Below are 19,057 nucleotides of genomic sequence, written 5' to 3' on the forward strand. Positions count from 1 at the left end.
GATTTCTCTTCAGATTAAATGGGTGCATTTTACTTGAAGGGGAACATGTTTTGACATGTGAGGAAGGTGCCTACCATTCCAGGCAAATACAAACCTGCAGTTTCCAGCAGGCCACAAGGACCTCAGATGGAAGCTGCAGTAGAAATGTAGAACATTTTAAGGTAACTGCAATCTCATTATCCTAAACACAGGCAAATTCATCAACTAGTACTTTGGGGGAAAAAAAAAATCACAGATTTATCATTTGCCATAGCAAAGATAATGTGTGCAGATATGGAAAGCTCATTTGGGATGGGGCAAACGGTACTTGCAAAATACCGGGCACTAAAGAAGATGGCGTGACACACTTTTTGTCAATGCTGTGCCCGTGTCCGTCCGGCAGGTCACCAAGGCCCACCACGGCGGGAGGCGACAGGTGACCAAGACCACCAATGCTGACGCAACCTGAAAGGCTGGGCTAGGGGCATGGCGAGGCATGGGCCCGGGCCCGCCCTCCCTTTTCCTCTGGCACGCTGTGTGGGAGGCGGGCGACTCTAGCCAAGAGCCCGGCGTTCGTTAGCGAGGAAGGACGGACGGACCCCGCGGCACCACGGCCGCGCCTGGTCTGGCCTCGCCTCACTGCAACCCCCCCCGCCCCGGAGGCGGGAAGGGCCCCGCGCATGCGCCACGCTGCGCCGCCACCGCTCCGGCCGCCGTTCGGCCGCCGCCCGCATCCACAGCGGGGGCGGGGAGCGAGCGGGCGGGCGGCGCTGCTGCGCCTGCGCGGGCGGTGCCCGGGGGGGGAGCCGAGCGCAGCCGAGCGGTGGGTGGCCGCGCGCGCGCGAGCCCGGTGGCGTGGCCGGCCGTGCAGGCGCCCGGCGCTGCGTGCCGCTGCCGCTGGGCATGGTGAGCAAGGGGCCGCTGCTGCGCCTGTTGACCGCCATCAACCGGAGGAGGATGAAGCTGCTCATGGGGCTCGCCTTCGTCGCCTATGTCGCCTGTGAGTGAGCGGGGGTGGGGGCGGCTCCGGTCCGGCCGTTCGTTGCCCGCGCGCCCCCGGTCCCCCGTGCCCTCCGCCGCCGGCAGGAAGGAGGAGGAGGAGCTGGCGGTGGCGGCGGCGGCAGCAGTTCCTCCCGCGCCCCGTTGCGCTGCCCGGTTGCTGCTCCTGCCGCGGCGGGGAAGGGGTCTCCCCCGCGTCTCTGGGCAGCGGGGCTGGGGGCTTCCTCCCTCTCCCCTCCCTGCTGAAACTTTCCCAAGTCCGGCGGGCAGCCGGGTAGGCCGTGGCGGAGGGGCCCGCGGGGCCGCCGCTGGGACCGGGCGGGCCGTGCCGGGGGTGCCCGTGGGGCATCTTCCCCTTGCCCCGCCCCGAGAGCTTGCGGGGGGGACACCCCATGTCCCCTCGGCGGCCCTGGGGGCGCCCGCCGCGGGCGACTTCCTCCGGGGGCAGGCGGCCGCGCTTCCCCTCGGTGCCCCGCGGGAAGCGTGTCTCGGGGCCCGGCGGCGCCGTGCGGCGGGCGGCCGGCCTTCGGGCCGAGCCCCGGGCGTGAAGCGGAGCCGGCGGGCGGGCGTGCTGCCTGGGCGGTGGGGTGGGGTGGGCCGCCTGGGCAGGGAGGCCGAGGGGGAGCCGTGGGAGGGAGACGTGGCTCAAGGAGTGAGTGTTTCCGCAGCCGCCTCAGACCGCTCTTTGTCCGCCTTGATCTTAACCTGGGGGCTGCGTGAGGCGAGCCTGTGGGGAAGTTTTCCAGGGCGGGCGTCGTGTCTGGTTTCTGTAAAATCCTCCGACGGCCTTTAGGGTTAAATAAATGTTGGATTGTTTGTTTATTAGCTCAGCACGTAGCTGGAGTCTTAAGAGCCTGAAGAGAGGCAGAGAGGTGTTTGGGAAAATCTTAGAATAACCACTGACAGGGATGTTTATGGCTTCAGTTTTATAACGCTGTCCTGTCAGCGCTCTGCCCTTTCTCGTCCAGATTTTTCTGTTGCATTTTTTGTATTCACTTTACTTTATGTCCACCTGTTTTGGTTTTAGGCTTAGGGAGACTTTATGTAGATGGCATATCATGAGGAAGGATCTTTGATGCCGTGTCAGCTTAGCTAGGGACCAGTGATTCTCTTGGTGCTTCAAAACACATATAGGTGAGCTAGCTTCGGGGATGGGTGGGAGCATCGGATTTGTATTCTCCCTTTGTGGTTGGGAGGGTGGAAAGCTACAGCTCAAGTAATTTGGCAGAAGGGGTGGTGTTTCCTACCCCAGAACCATGACATAAGAATTCCCTTTACTACCATATGTTACTGTATTTTGCAGGACCTCATTACTGCTGTTATTGTTGAAGTTGTGTGCCAGCTCTGGCTCTTAGGACAGTTTGTTTATCCAAGTGACTTCAGGTCCCAACATACTGAAGCAGGGACAGCTTAATGTCTGTTCTTATTTTGAAAAGGCTTGATCTTTCGTCAAAAAAGATACTTAGTTTTGAAAACAAAATCAATAGGCTGCTGTGAAAACACTGGAGTTGAGTGGCAATTGACATGGTCATTGGGACTTTAGATTCTATGGACAGTAGCTGGTGTTTGCTTTCTAGCTTTGTGAGTAAAAGCTAGTCTTAAGGAAGGGAAGAACTGCCATATGGTTTTTGCTGGCTGGGCTGTAAGTCTTAGAAGTCTTCTCACCGCTTGTTTCTGGTTGTTCTTTTGGATTCAGAGAAAATGGGGCAGGACAGGGACTGCAGATCAGTGTGGCAAAAAGTAGCTTGAAAAAGGAATAGGTTGGTGTCTGATGGGAGTAATTTTTTTGCATGTCTAACATGTCAGGTTGCTGTCCTTTTCAATCTTTTGACTAGTGGTCAAAAATAGTGGAATTGTTAATTATGTCTCTGGTGTCTTCAATATAGTATGATATGCTAGCAGACCACTGATCTAATAGATTCTAGCGAGACTGTTTTTTGTTTTCTTTTCTATGAAAGTGATTGTGATCCCAATCCCCTATCCTAAAAGCGTACTTGCAATATTACTGAATCATCACTGTGCTCTGGTTGCAGTTAGATAATGCCAGACTAAAATAGCATAGAATCTGAGAAAACTGAGCTGCTGGCGTAGGTGTACGTGCTGGCACTTCTTACATTCCTTCTTTCTTAAGTACTCTCCAAATGACTAAGTGTTTTCAGGCTGTGCACCTCCTTTCCTTGAATTGGCATTCAACATTTGTACATGGGGAGTCAGATTTGGAGCATGCTGTGTTACAGGGAATGAAATTCTTGGCAAGTACATTATTTTTTTATGAACTAGGAGATAGGACATTTTTGACAGTGCCATTTTGTCAGTTTGTATGTGAAACTCAGAGAGACTGTTTAGAGAGTATCTTTTTGAAAAGTGTCTTATTTCATAAAAAAGCTTCTGCTTTTGAATGCAAATTTGTTACAAATGTGCCTGATGAACTTCTCTGTGAGAGTTTGCAAACTAGAGGAAAAGCTTATTACAGTGGGTTGGAAGGCTCTCTGCCATCTCACTCTTAAGAGTCATTGATTGAGTGACTTTCTTGGTAGTTTCACAGCACAAGGTGTTGGATGGCTCAGCTGGCTTAGACATCCCTGCTCCCCATCTCCCATTTCCTGCCAGCATCCACCATGTACAAGAGCTGAAATTTCTGTGGTATACACCAGGTAAAGGAACTGGTCTGGATGATGATGATCTTTTCAGGTTATAACCATTTGGCAGTACGGGTGTTAATTCAGACAGCTGTTTTGGCCCAGCTGAGGAGGCATTGCAGTGTTGAAACGGGCAGCTGGGAGTGCTGTTGGCAGCATTGCCATCATTTGCAGGTCTGCAGTTAGTGTCTCACCTGAAGAGTCTTTTTGACTTTAGTCAAAGTACCGCTGTGATATGAGGTGCACAGCCAGGATTGTGTTAAAGATACCTAGAACACCTTTTTATGGACTTCACTGGTTTCCCTAGTGGCACTTAGCATAAGAAGGATCCTTACTTTACTTCGGGGTTTGAATTAATTAATATTTGATGTCTCATTCCTGTAAATCTATTTTCTTTTAAATAAAAAAAAATAAAAAATTTTTCACTTTAAACAGTGTGCTATGCATAGTTTGTGTATATAAAAATAGAACCCAAAAGGAACATTTCTATGCAGCAGGCAGTTAAAAGCTGCAGTAACTTAAGCAACAGTTCCCTGGAAAAACTGAAGTGAACAGTTAAACTACTTATCTGTAGGCTGTAGGTGAAAGGGATGGTTTTGTTCCCCATTGCCCAAGTGACAGATCTGGAGATAGTGCAGCTAGTGAGCTGTCTGAATCACACTGTGGTCTGATAAATGCTACTCAATGTATTTTTAAAAAAAAAATTTCAGAATTGGCTTAGTTGATTCACTTGCAGTGCTGTCTCCTTCTGTGGACATTGCGTGGCTGTACTGCACTACATATAGTGGGAAGGTTGAATTTTCATTGCCCTTTTAAAGGGACAAAATCTGCTACAACTTTTCTCTGATTTAATACACAGCAAGATAGTACAGGAGTGCAAGCACTAAGCAAAGAAGCGAGGGAGCATGTGTGGGTGAACTGAAACAAATCTTTTCAGTCATGGTCTGCACTTGCATCATCTTGAAGCTGTTGTGAAATGACAGCTTAAGAGCATGAGGTGATTATAAACAAAAGTGAAGTGGGTTTAATTGATTTTTGTTGTCTATAATGAGAAACGTAGACAGATCATAAGACAGCAAGCAATGAAATAGATGCTGTTAAAAAAATATAAATGCAGTGTCACCGCAGTATGAATAACTTACATGCAAGCCGAGAGTTTTCTTTTTAAAGAGCCCACCTGTTCGCGGCTTGGTATGTTGATACATTAGACACCTTAAACTTACTCCCTCTGAAGTTTTAAATGTTTATTCAGCTTTATATGGAATCCTTCAGTGAGGTCTTTGTAGAAACAGAACCTTATTTAAGTTGTTGGAAATACCCTGTAAAATCTTGTAGCCATGATTTGAAGACTAGAGCTCATCAATCTGCATGGTTTGCTTTAAACTTGATGCTAATGTAAATAATCTGCTGCTGTATTTTTGTAACAAGGAAGTTGCACGTTCTTCATGAAAATAAAGTTGAGAGCTCTATTTCTGGTGAGGTAGAACAGTTCTCTGCTCATTTGTAGCTCACATAGTTCTCAGGAAGTATGTCAGTTCCCTCGTTCCTTTTCCAAGGGGGAAAAAAGAGGGATCACTAAAGTGCTGTCATGAGATCGAAGCTTAAGCTCTCGTTACCTTTATACGATAATTTACAGCAGAGCTACTGAAACAACTTAAAATGTCAAAATGATGGGAGAGAAGTACATCCTGCGGTATAGTGGCTTGTCTTCTCCCAGCATTGTTAGTTTCCATAGTTTGTTATCCTTTGTTTTACAAGGTTAGCTGTATTTTTGTCAGATTTACATCAGCTAGGAAGAATGTCATACACTTTTTCTCAAAATACCAAGGTGTGACTATGCTTTTTGGTTTGAATCTTACCAGCCCCTTGTATGTTACTTGTCTTGCAGGTGTTCAAAACAAAGGTTAAATTCTCTTACTGTTGTGTTCTGTAAGCTTTTACTTTCACTTTTCATAATAGAAAAGTAGCTGTGAGTTTGTGGTGTCTCCTATTGCTTCAGGCTAGTTCTCTGAAAATTGTTCAGCACTGCTGTGGAGAATACCACAAATCTTCGTTCCCCAGCTGTTTTACAACTAGACAACAGGATTGACTGACCATGGAAGAGTTAGAAATGGTCTGATGTGCCATCAGGCTCGCCTGCTTTTTGTGTCAGCATGCCATGGATTCTTCATGAAAAGAACCAAAAACATTTGTTTGCTAGCTTCATGTCCTGCAGAGCTGCCTTTCATCTGTGGCTTTATGCAAATACGTTTACTGTCTTCAACAGCTTCCAGTTCCCTGCTCACCAGGCTTCCAACTAGCCATGGCTGTGTAGCTTATGAAAATTGGTTCATGCTTCAGTTGAGTGTATCGGGAATAGATGGACTCCCAACGCTGCTTTGCTAGCCATGATGTTTTAAACCAATTTTTTGGCGTCCTAGAGAAATTCACCCTTACTGTTCCCAGTTTATCTCCATTTAATTTTTGTGTTTAGTATTTGGCTTTTAATATTTTACCTTAGTATTTACCTGTTCTGTGGCATGGGCCACAGGAGGTGGTCCTGTCATTATTCCACTCAAGGGCAAACGCTCTTTGAACTTTCATCTTATTTCCTCTGTTTTTTTGCAAAGAGGAGATGTTTCCTTATCATTTATATTGATTGTTTCTTTTATGTAAGGTTGTTTGACCAAAGCAGAGTTTAGTTGAAACTGGTAGTTTTCAACTTCTCATTTGTGGACGCTAGGGAGGGAGAGAGAGGTGGGGGTTGCTGCACCATCTGAAGAGGTTTGTAAAAGGCAACTGGGAGAAGTGAGTTTGTTTCAGTTACAGTGCTGACCATTGGAGCATGCTGCGAGTCTGCTGCAAACAATCTTGGCAGTAAACAAACTTAAAATGCTGAAAGTGATTGACCCTGATTTGAGTCATGTTACCTTGGTTGACTGCTCAGTTTCTGGGGTTTGACGTGCATGCTGCTGTATCATCATTGTCTTGGGAGTGTGGAATATTCTGTGCCTCCCTGAGTTTCTTGAAAAATGTCCCACTATTTTGCTAGCCATGTCTGGGAAACAAAGGGAAGGTCAAGAGCTAAATTAAAGATGACAATGCCCCTGTGCAGGTGCTCCCCCGTGCAAACGCCCCCCCCCCCCCCCCTTTTTTTTTTTTTAAGTAATTTGAAAAAACAGCACTGCCATCTAGATTGGAGAAGTCATGATTTTTAAAACTGCATACGATGTATTCTAGTTGTTGAGGTAATAGTTCTGCTGGTTTCTTTTTTCCTTCACTTGAAACAGGGAGGTGTGTGGCCCTAACAGCAGCATATACAGGTCTGTTGGCTTAGAAGGTTTCTGCTGGTTTCTTTAACCTGTCATGTTGCATTAAAGCAAGGGGAGAAAATGCTTTTCTAACAATTTTTGTACATTTTTGAATTATGTAGATCAGATTTATGTGGAGATAGAGGTAATTCCATAGAGTATTTTCCATCATCTGCTGCTGTTTAAGAAAAGACACTTAGGGTTTTCAGTTCTTTCTCTATGACTAAGTGAAAAGGGGACACAGAGATGTTAGCAGTTTAGATTGCTTAGCTTTCACATTGCCAAAATAATTTTAATCCAATTCAGAATGCAGTTATTACTTAGTACTCCAGTTAGGTATAGCTGAAAGTCCTTCTGTTGTCTCCCTTGGGAATTCAAACCTTTTGTAGGCAGTCAATGTATTTGCAAACCCCTTTGTTGTTTCAAGACAGTAAATTCAAAGCTAGAAGATTTTATGATGTCCAAGCACACTCAAATATAGGTGGTCAGGAAAATTGAAAGTTCCTCTTTGGAACTCCATAACTGTGATGAGTTATGTGTGTTCTTATTTTTTGTTGTAAATTCTGGATTTTTTTTTCTGTTTGTAATAACTGACAGTTGGAGTGTGTTACCTTCACTTCTGTCAAAATACAAAGCGTAGACAAAAGTGGGTGAGTAGTGGTAAAGAATTATATGCTAAAGGTATGAGACAGGAAGGAGTAGAAACACTGAACATAGAACTGGAAAAAAGACTTAACAGAAGAGTTGGAAAGAATTTGCCATCAGGGAAACGAAGAATAGAATTCAGTCATGAAGTGATGATGCTAACTGAACTGTTAAAATAAGGATTCATGGTTAGCTTCCCATCCAGTACGAAGCTTTGTTAACCCCTGTAAAGAAATAAAAATGGCATAATGTGATATCTCATAGCTGTAGAAGTGTATTTGTTTGCCAAAGTTTCAGTATGTGTTCTTTAAGAGGAGATACAGAAAAGGTCTTGGTGACTATATTGCTTTTGTTTTGCTGGGTGATGACTAGCTGAGGGATTGACATAGAGTAGTCATGTTACCCAAGTTGAAGAGAGAGCATCTTCCACTTCAGAAAACCCTGTATCCTGGTATCTAGGGTACTTCCCATGTGGGAAAAGCTACAGTTGTTATCTGCTGTCTTTTATTTGGGGCAGGAACTCTACTGTTGAACAAGAAGTCAGTTTAGGAGATACAACAGAAAGAACTACTTGCCATATAGAAATCCATATCAACATACCAGAGAAGTAGATATTTTTTTCGAATTTTTTTAATGTTCAAATGATTGTACGGAAGGTGACGTTCTGTAACACAAAGTTATGATAAGTAATTGTATGTTATCTCCACTAATTTTGCAACATACTCTCATCAGTATAATGATTTTCTAAAGCAAATTAACAAACTGGAATTACAGATAGGATACAATTGAGGGTTTTTTATTATTATGGAATCTAGACTGTGAAATGCAGTTTGAAATGCATTGGCAAAATCAAAGAATGGTTTGTGGTTTGTGTTGGAAGGGACCTTTAAAATTCATTTAGAGCAGTCCCCTTGCCATGGGCCCAAACATCTTTCACAAGATCAGGTTGCTCAGAGCCCTATCCAACCTGACCTTGAATGCTTCCAGGGATGGGGAACTCACTTCTCTGGGCAACCTGTTCCAGTGTTTCACCGCTCATAATAAATAATTGCTTCCTTGTATCTTATTTAAACCTACTCTCTTTCAGGTTAAAACCATTCCCCCTTTTCCTGCCACTACAGGATGTAGTAAAAATTTTATCTTCATCATTCTTACATGCCCCCTTTAAGTACTGAAAGGCCACAGTAAGGTCTCCCTGGAGCCTTTTCTTCAGACTGAGCAACCCCAACTCTCTAAGCCTGTCTTCGTAGGAGAGGTGCTCCAGCCCTCTGATAATTTTTGTGGCTCTCCTCTGGACCCGCTCCAGCAAGCTGATCCTTCTTATGCTGGGGGCCCCAGAGCTGAATAGAGTACTGCAGGTGGGGTCTCATGAGAGCACAGTAGACGGGTGGAATCACCTCCCTTGACCTGCTGCCCACATTTCTTTTGATGCAGCCCAGGATACGGTTGGCTTTCTGGGCTTTTTGCCCAGTGCTGGCTCACATCCAACTTTTCCTGCACCAGTACCCCCAAGTCCTCCTCAGGGCTGCTCTCAATCCATTGGTAACCCAGTCTGTATTGATAGTGGTGATTGCCTGACCCAGGTGCAGGATCTTGCACTTGGCCTTGTTGAACTTCATGAAGTTCATATTTGCCTGCTCTGTAAGCTGTCAGGGTCCCTCTGGGTGGCATCCCTGCCGTCAGTGGCACTGCTCAGCTCAGTATCATCTGCAAACTTGCTGAGGGTGCGCTCAATCACACTGTGTGTCATTAATAAAGATACTGAGCAGTACAGGTCCTAGTACAGACCCCTGAGAGACCACTTTTTACTGATCTCCCTTTGGACATTGAGCCATTGACCACAATTCTTTGGATATGGCCACCCAGCCAGTTCCTTATCCACTGAGTAGTCCATCCATCAAACTCGTATCTCTCCAATTTAGTGACAAGGACATTGTGTGGGAAATAAGTTTCCTGAAGTAAATTATAGTTTTCTTTACATTATTATATATCTAATTGAGATCTGCAAAAGAATTAAAGTAAGACTTTAATGCATCTGTAAAAATAAGCATTTTAGGAGCTCCTTTTGCCTACTTAATCCTTTTTGTAAACTTTTCCTCTAGAGACAAAAAACTTATTTCTGGTGGTAGACTGAAGCTGCTGAGTGACTATGGAGGTCATATTTAAGGGGAAAAAAACTCTTTTGAATGACATTGCATGTCTCTGAAATAGGAAGTTTGGCTGAAGCAATTAACTCTGGACATTCAGACCTTAACGATTTTGCTGTAGATGTTCAAGTTACAACCGTATATTAGTTCATGTTGTTCCTGCATGCTCATGTCTGTTTATGGTGAGATCTGTTTGAGATGAACATCATCTTGTACTCTTATTCTGAGGAGCAGAGGTTATAAGGAGGGCAGTAAAGGGGAAAAGTCCTGTGTTTTCAGCTCAGTCAGACAAAAGTTTGTGTAAAAGTTTCTTTAATTGAGTGTCTTGAAAATGCAAACAAAGCCATTGGGAAAGAAAATGGTTTTGAAAGAGATAACATCTGTTTTTTGTACAGTTGGATCTCTATATGTATGATGGTCTTGCTTTTTAAAACATCCATTTTAAAATGCATGTGATGATAAAATAATATTGTCACTAATAATTTTGGATTATGAGTAATGACTGTCACAAGGCAGTAATGGTAAATGACTTGATTTTGGTGTTATTTAGAGAGACCTGGAGAGGAGGGATCATCCTGGGGTGAAGGCGCAGACTTCTTTGAGATTCTGTTTTTTCCCCATGTTCAGATTGTCTGTTATTTTTCTGGTTTCCTAGCCTGTTGTGGATGGGGGTTAATTAAGGCATGCAAGGTTCTCAGAGTAGTAATCTGTGTTTTACAGAAACCTACGAATTATTGGAGATGACAAACTCAAAGGATATTCAGGTGGAAATGTACATTCTGTTCCTATATTCTGAGGATCTGGAAGAATAACTCTTGCTTGCTGTTGAAGTACAGCTGGTCAGAGCTAGAAGTATGACTACAGTAGATAGGGAAATGTCCATTTAATAGTGCATGCTCAACAGCAAATTGCTTGCAAATTCTGCTGTACTTTTTCAAGTGTGACTTAACGGATTTTGTGTTTGTTTTTTTTTACTGCATGTAAGCAGAGCTGGTTTGTACCCAGAGGATAGCTCTTGGAATATTCCTTTGCTCAAAGTAGCCTGGTCATTGTACTACGCTGCATCTGCCACAATTTCAGAAAGGGTCTTCTCTAGAAAGAATAATCAAACCCTTAAATTTCCAGGAATATAAGTGTATTCAGTAGAAAGAAAACCATTCTGTATTCAGCTGTGACTGACTGGCTTTTGTTTAAGGCAGTTTTGAGAAGTGTTGGAAATCCACAACAATTTTACTGTAACGCTGTGCTTGCCAAATGGTTACAGCTTTATCTCTTAGAGGCCGGAGGGTTAAAAAACAAACCAAACAAAGAGGATTGGGGTTTTCTGAAAACCCTGAGTGAACAATACTGTGATTAAGGCTTTAAGAAACAGATCTTCTCTTTTCTAGAAGTACAGCTCTTTATTGCTTCATCTAAGTCATGTCATTCCTCTTTGCTGGAAGCTGTCGCTTTAAAGTGCAATGGCTGTGGGAGTGATTAATGCCTCTAATGTATTTTTAATCTTCACGGCACTTGCAATTAATCCTTGCAAAAACACTGCAATAAAAATTACTGCTGTCATTATTTTATGGAAGGGATGCAGAGAGGGGAAAACATCCCAGAACAGATAAAAGTAAAAATGGGACTATACCTTACACTTACAGGCCATTAATCCAGGTTTTCATGCATCTCGGAACAATCCAGATGTTCTGATCTCTTCCTAATGGCAATTTATTATCACTTTAATCAGTCTGTAGGTGAGGTTTACAAATAGTCTTTGAGAAAATAAGCAGAATCTCTGTTTCTTTTCTCTTGTAGGTGAGTGTCTTAACTGTTTGGTTACAAGTCATGCTCCTGTCTGTCTAATCCAATTAATCATGAATTCTTCCCTTGGATAGAGTTTCAGTAGCTGGCAGGTAGACTTTCTGGCCATGAATGCGCTCTGGTTTGATGAATAGAAGTTTTTCATAGAGTATTTACTGTGTGTGGCTGTGGGGTGTGAGGGTGTTGAATCTCTAAGGTTTGAGAACTGGCATAGGACTGTTATCCTGGATGAATACCTCTTGGCTTAAGAGATTTGGCTTTAGAGTTGGCATTTTTTTTAATTGTATATTTTTAAGATTGGCTTTTACAGTGAGGTGCATTTGCTCAGATTGGGTCTGTTAGGAGCCTGATACTTTTGAAAACTGGATTTGCATGTAGTGCCTGATTCTTACCTGCCTTCTTGCTGGTATAGAAGGTTTTTTTTAACCATCTACTATCTGCAGCTTTTGGTGCTTGAACTTGGTGGGCCTGTCAAGGGGTTTTATGGTGCCCATGAGAGTTTTCATCTTGGATTTAAGCTTGTATATCTGCATCATTCTGCATGTGTATTTGGACTCACTTGCCTTAATATGTTTCCACATTCTTGCCTGAATGTCAAACTCATCTTGACATAACCTTTAGGACAAGGTTGCAACAAGTCAAGGAAGTCCTCTGTAAGCCATAGTTATACTGCTGGTTCTGCAGCTGTGTAAGTCCGTTATATAAACAGTTGTGATATTAATTTAGAAAAAAAACCAACAAAGCCTTAATTCCGTTGTAGTGCAAAACCTTACCTCTGATCCCTTCAGCCTTGAACGTAAGCTGTATATGAACACACAGTAGCCAAAGAGATCCTCCTTAGAATTGTGCATTCAGAATCCTTTGTAAGGGCAGTATGCTCAAGCACGTTTCTGTGGCACCTCCCTCCATGCAAGACTGACTTTAGGGTTCTTCAGATCCCTCTGTGTGGTATTTCCTACGTGGTTAGTTTTGCAGTTTCTTTTTTTTTTTTTTTTCCCCTTCAATGTACAAAAATACATTTCCTAAAAGTTTAATGGAAGGTCATTTATTCCTACAGAACTGGGATATCAAGCATAGTGTTTCTGGAAATACACAAATGGCTTTCTGAGCTCCCCTTCCCTGCTGTGGACGCTGAACACACACAATTAACGTGTTTTCTTTAGGAAGACTTTAGGAAACTTTAGGAAGTTTCTTGTATGCAATGTAGCTACACTGTCTTTGCAACAGAACTGGCAGGGTGGTACTTGTGGTGCAGCTGGCAACTCTTTTTTTTTTTTAAAGGGATTCATGCTTCACGAACTAAGCCCAGATGTTTCCTGCCACTGTGTAAACAATACATTACGTTATTTGTATAGGTTTCTGTAGCCCAGAAAAATAACTGATTTTAAGTATAGCAGAGTAATATGTAACTTGAGAATTCTGTACCTGTAGTTACCAGTTGGTCATCATTCACTAAAAAAAAAAAAGTGTTTTTCCATTAATGTTATCATAAATAATTCTAAAATCCTAGCCAGAGGGTAAATAACTTGAATTTCACCTCGTGCTCAACACTGTATCCTTTTTTCCCCCAGAGAATTTACTGTATCTAATTAACATAAAATCCACAGTGGTTTTTTTAATTCAGTTGGATTTTATTGATATTCTGTTCTAATATAAAGCTTCCTGTATCTTTTTCCCCAGAAGACAACAGAGGTTTTATGATACACCACAGGTATCACAGTGCCCTCCTACAGTTTGCCTGGTAGTCTGTCGTGGATTAATTTGACTTACTCTTTGAATTACTGATCAGCACTCAGTAGTTAAAAAAAAGTGCAGTAGCTTTGCCGTCCTAGCAGCAACAGCGTTACTGTATCCTCACTCACATCCTCCCTACGCCTCTTTATTGAGTATGCTTCCTTTCTTCTCTTGCCTGGAATGTGCCTGTAGCCACATTTTTTTTTCTTTTTCTTGTTTCTGTAACACCACATTGTCTGCTTGAGATCAGTAAGTAATAATCATGAAAATGTATGTGCAAAGCCTGAATGTAAGCAAAATACTTCGTTAGCTGCTACTTGAGACCTGAAACGCAGCTTACAAAAGCTCAGGACACTTCAGAAGCTTTCTGTGTGTATGTTAATATTGCATATAGGGTGCTACTCCTTCTTAAGATCCGGTAGGAGTTGGATCCTTAGGTTGAGCCTTGTCTGTTAAAGAGCAATTGCAGAATGATTTTCTGGAGATACTGGGGATATATTTCCTGTGTTGCTTATTGCAGAGTCCCTTACGTAACTGTTCCGTATTAACCTCGTTTGTCTTGACAGCCTGAAGTTGTTAGCTCTGTGTGTAGCCTGGTTTACGGCTCCTTGGTTTTTCACTTCAAACTACATTCTGTGTTCTAGTTGAAAGTTAAAAGGAAAATCCGTGTTCTGATAGTTTTTGTGTAATCACTTAAACCCTGAACAGTTTCAGATATTTTTTTTTCTAGTAGGAAATAAATTGGGCAGCTGAATCTTTTTGTGAACACAGCTGATACATGTTCACTGTGCTGTTTTGTACTGCAGTTTGTCTTCCGTAAAACTTTTATCCATACAAAGTGTAATAATGAGCTTTGTTTGCTTAGTGAGGCATTTGGTTATATTGCTTAGGTGTATGTTGTGTCTGCATCACAATATACGTGTGTTTAGAGAGAGAACGCATATGTGCACAAGTACTTGCTACCTTTAATGCAGGTCTCTTGTGGCATCTCTTTGGAATGGTTCAGCTATCACCTGTTGGTGGCCAGTCTTTTTACTCATGTCAGTCTGCAGTTCCCAATTTGTGTGGCTCAGGTCTGCAGGACTCCTGTCTTGCTCTTGCCATTTTTTCCAATATCCCTACTAAGTCCAGAGTTGTGGTTTGTTTAATCTGTGTGCAGTGACAAATGGTAGTTCACAGAATCCTTGTACAGTTTGTTTATGTAATGTAGTGTGGGGATAATAAGTGTATCTGCTCATTTACTGGTGTGCACTGCAGTAAGTCTGGTCCTTTTTTATTTAATTACTGTATTTTCCTAATTTTTTTTATAGTCTGGTGTAATTTTATCAGAATTCCTGCCATACTCTTAAACAGTGTTCTAGTCACTTGGGGGTGTGTGTATATATCATGTGTGAAACTTCAGGCAATTTGTGATTAAGCTATTTAACATTGTTTTAAATTCCTTCTGGTGATTGTAGGAAAATTACTTAATGTACTGATACATGAGACTGTAATGTTCTCTCTCTTCTTATTTTCTAGCTGTATGGGGAAACTTTGTCCATATGAGGTAATGTATCTAATTTTTTTATTGAATATTCTTATCTGAAGTAAAATTAGCTTACCTTTTCACGTCAGCACATATCACTGTATATCAGGTAGGGAGCAGACAGAACAGTAACTGCTCACACTGTTGTTTGGATGGTTGCTAAGCAGCTGATGTCATTTTTTAAATATAAAGTGTTCAGTCTCAAAAAGGGTTGCATGTCTACTGCAAATCTCACCCAGGATCTTACACTTCAGCATCTTCCTTTTTTTACACAAATGCATCTCACTATTTTGGATTTTGGGGAAATTGGTTAGCATAGCTGGGCACATAAGATTGGATTCTACTTTTCCTCAGTACAGATCTGACTGAGTGACAATACAGGCATAAACATTGAAGAGCAGCAGATTCTCCACTATTTGCCATAAGTAAGTTTCTATACCTAGAATTAGAAATGTGGTTTTGAGGTTTTTTGCTCCTCCACAATTAACAGGGAGGGAATTTGATGTTTTTTAACTGCTGAAAAGCAAAATAAATCCTGCACTGTCTGCTAGAATTTTTGCCCTTAGAAATAGGAAGGCATAGCACGCGCATGCAAAATGTGGATTTTTAAAGCACCTCTGCTTGCATGTGAGTGTTTGTCCTTTGGGAAAATGCACCAGGAAGATGAGGCTGAAAAAGAAAGTGAAGAGAATATGGAGACAGTCTGTTCCTTACAACTAAGTCTTTTTGCATAGAGGACAAAATATTTCACCATGTAGTTTTGCTGGTAAAGGAGTTCGATAGTCTGTTGCCAATCTTAGCAGCACAGTGTAAAGAAAGTTTGAAGCAAAGTAAGAGAAATGCTCAATTTCTTCTGGGCTCTGATTCACCCAGGGCAGCTTATCCTGGGATTTGTTCCTGTCCCAAGCTGTCCATTTTACTCCTCTTGGAGTTTCCCACCCTTGCCACAAAGTGTTCAGCTGTTAGGCAAACAGCTGCTGAGCAGCGTGGCTTCCAGATGGAGATATCATTTAGATTACCACGTTATCGTGACCAGCAAACTATGGCAGCTGAGCATTTCTGAAGGAAGTCAAGAACCTCAGAGAGGGGTTTGAGGAGGGCAGGTGGACATGGGGATCCAGTGTGTTCATTCCTTGATAAGGTGTCCTTGCAACTTCTACTATTAGCTGCATCTGACTTCTTATTTGAGGTGTCTCTTACAGAGCTATAGGGGAAGGCTTTATTTCTGAATGTCTGATGTTAGTCCTCAGCCAATAAGATTGTCTTTGTTAGGAGGAAGAGCTCATTAAAAGCTAAACTGCAGAGTGCCAGTCCTTAGGTTCCAGGATTTGTGAATAAACAATAGTAGGAACCATTTTTGAGGGGTTTTCCAAATTTTCTTTGCTCATTTAGCAGAGGGGAAAGGCTATGTATTCCACAGATCGTTTGCAGAGCTTTTTTACAATTTCTGTTATTTGGGAAATCATCTGAAGAATTCACAGGAATTACTTACTATTGTTTTGTGCTGTATTAACCAAAGGGATTTTATTTGCCACTATTACAGTAAATTACAATTAGTTCTGAAAAGGTGGTTCAGGGTCAGTGTGTCTTAGTGTAGGAACTTATTGCACTCTTTACTGATACAACAAAAGCTAATCTGATCAATAATATTTTTGATTCTGCTTCTTTGAACTGACTTTTTAGTAAGAATTATACAGAGGGATATGAAAGGAATCATTGCTCTAACTTCTAACTGTGTGGCATATGTATATCTGCTTAAGAAAGGATCTTCTGTTTCCCTGGGTGTAATGACTTCAGGTCTCAAGTAAAGGAGCTCTGTTTTATTTGAAATAACTCTATTTTATGTTGGATACCCATGAATCCTCTAGTATGCAAAAAATTATTACTGAAAGATAAATAATTCCCCTTTCAGAAGGTTTAATTGAAAAAAAGAATTACGAATCTAAGGAAAATTGTATATGTATTCTGTGCTTGTAGAAGTTTACTCAAGGAATGAACACAACTGATCAAGGTACTTTACACAATTAGATGCTAAATAAGACTACACAGATTTGTGCAAGACACCAGCTTCTTAGACAGTACTCTGTTTTCACAAGTTACCTTGACGTCCTTAATTCTTGGCTTCATTTCACAAGAGTAGCATTTGTGTCAGAAGTCAATATTGCCCATTATGTGGTCGCTTAAGACAACTTTCAGTAGAAGAGGTTTTTTTCCCTTGGGTTTGGAGAAGTTCAAAGTCAAAACTAGATACATTAGTCCTCTCTTTTTGATTGATACTACAGCTACAGTGTAGTGATTAGACACTTTTCTACAATGAAGTTAATTTTCTCTGTAAAATTAATGTCATTTTTATTGTTGTTAATCTTTCCTGTGGGCTTGGTTCAGTTTCTGCCAAAGTTAGTGACGAGGGCTAGCTGATTTCCGTGGGAATGGGACTATCCACTTTCATATGCTCTGAGTATGTTTTTGAAATAATACTAGCTTGGGGTGCTTTGAAGATAGTGTTTTAACAAGAAACGCATGATGCAGGTTCTGTGGAGCAACTGTTGTTTAGGTATAATTGTTTTTTCTCTTCTTGCCAACAGGTCTCTTCAAGAAAATGGGGATCAGAAGGTGGAAAGTAAAATAGAGGAGGTTGGTTTGCTAATAGTTGTAGTCTGTTACGTTTTGAGGACTCGCATTTCACTCATTTCATACTGAAAGGGTGTATTTAGTTCTATCTCATTATTTTCCATTCCACTAAAACTATTCAAAGCATTGTATTTGTGTCTGTACACAAGTTTTTGAACTGTTCTTCACTATAGTGTTTCTAACATAGGATCTAATATAGGAGTTTCTAACATAGATCGGCAACTCATCTTTTTACTTTATTTCCTTTAAACCTTTCTTGAAAGTAAGAGCTCTTCTGGCTTATTTGCTGCAGAGACTGTGGTAGGGTCCTCCTGAGAACTGCATTTTTGTTGCCGAATGAAGGATATACACATTCTTTTCCTGTATCACCTTTATAAAATGTTACATATATGTAAGTGTTTTATAAGAAATTTGAAACTTCCCCAAAATGCTTTGTTTTGCTCTTAATTAATGAGCAGTGGTAGCTGTGTTCATCATTTGGGATGGTGTGCAGTACTAGTGCTTTAAGCACAAGTCCTAGCAATTTCTGTAGTGGACATGGGTTTTGAACACACCAGTGCTTCTGAACTTCTGTACCAATACCTCTGAATTTCCATTTCAACCTCAGTTTTTTGTGAAATGTTAAGAGTGTGTGCAACAGACCTTTCTCAGGATGTTTTTAGACTTCCAATCTAATAACAATAAAATAAAGAATTTAATAAATACAAGAGTCTTTGAGGTCAATACCATCTACTCCTTGTGTAGGTGTCTGTGACTGTACTAGTGTAGTCTGTCTGCCTGGTGTCTTGTATTCCAACAGGTTTACTTAGCAGTTTTTCCTCTGGACACAGCGAGAAGCCCCCTGAAATTGCTTAAAATCAGTGGGAAGATTGTGTTCTTAGTGTCTTGCATTCCTCTTTTTTTTCTTTTTTTTTTCTTTTTTTTCAATTCTGGTAGATATTGCGACAAGCATTCTGAAAATCCCAGTTGTTTAAGAATGGTCAAACACTTGAAATTCAATGAGTAGGTCAGAGTTAGCGTAAGGACTGAGAAGTTGAGCATTTCTGGATCTTGTTTCTAAAGCATTACTAGTACAGTATCTTGACCTATCAGAATAAGTAAAACTGCTTCAAGAACTATTTGCTGCTCCACAGAGCTAGATATTTAATGAATATAAATGACAATACTGTATTTCCTTTTAACATGACTATGCAGCTTATTTCAGTCAATGAAGTTCCCAAATTTTCTAGCTGTAATCAGCAGTATTTGTACAAAACAAATTAATGGTGGCTGGTGTTGTGTTGCTATATAGTACCATTTCAAGTGATAACCCTCTGATAGCTTTCAACTTATATATGGCCTGAGATGGTAAATTTTGTGACAAGGTTTTGTTAAACTTAAAAACAGGAGTTCAGGGACTTGTTGAAATTTGGCTGGACTGCTAGATATTTGGGTCTTGTGATAAAGAACCTGAAACTGATGCAGACTTAAGTGATTCTCTTGTTTCAAAGTAGTGAAAATGCAAACAGAAGTCTTGGTAGGTGAGCTGTATTTTTTAAACAGATTTCCTTCTAATATTTTTTTAAAAGCCTAAATATACCCTCAGATCATGATGTGAAATGTATCTTAGATTTTTAAACTTGATGTTTCTTTACATTCGCATATCATGTTCTGAGAGAATTATAG

General features: G+C 41.5%; 1 protein-coding gene across 1 annotated transcript in view; it reads left to right on the forward strand.

The window, feature by feature from the left end:
• The first annotated feature begins 759 nt into the window (after positions 1 to 759).
• Positions 760 to 19,057, forward strand: part of UXS1 (UDP-glucuronate decarboxylase 1) — a 63,740-nt gene continuing 45,442 nt past the window's right edge. The window contains exons 1-3 of the mRNA XM_056328379.1: positions 760 to 979; positions 14,755 to 14,782; positions 17,347 to 17,395. Coding sequence (XP_056184354.1) covers positions 883 to 979; positions 14,755 to 14,782; positions 17,347 to 17,395 — 174 coding nt within the window. The 5' untranslated portion in view covers positions 760 to 882. The remainder of the gene's footprint in view (positions 980 to 14,754; positions 14,783 to 17,346; positions 17,396 to 19,057) is intronic.

The sequence above is a fragment of the Falco biarmicus genome, chromosome 2 (genome assembly GCF_023638135.1).
Source record: "Falco biarmicus isolate bFalBia1 chromosome 2, bFalBia1.pri, whole genome shotgun sequence".
Lineage (NCBI taxonomy): Eukaryota > Metazoa > Chordata > Aves > Falconiformes > Falconidae > Falco > Falco biarmicus.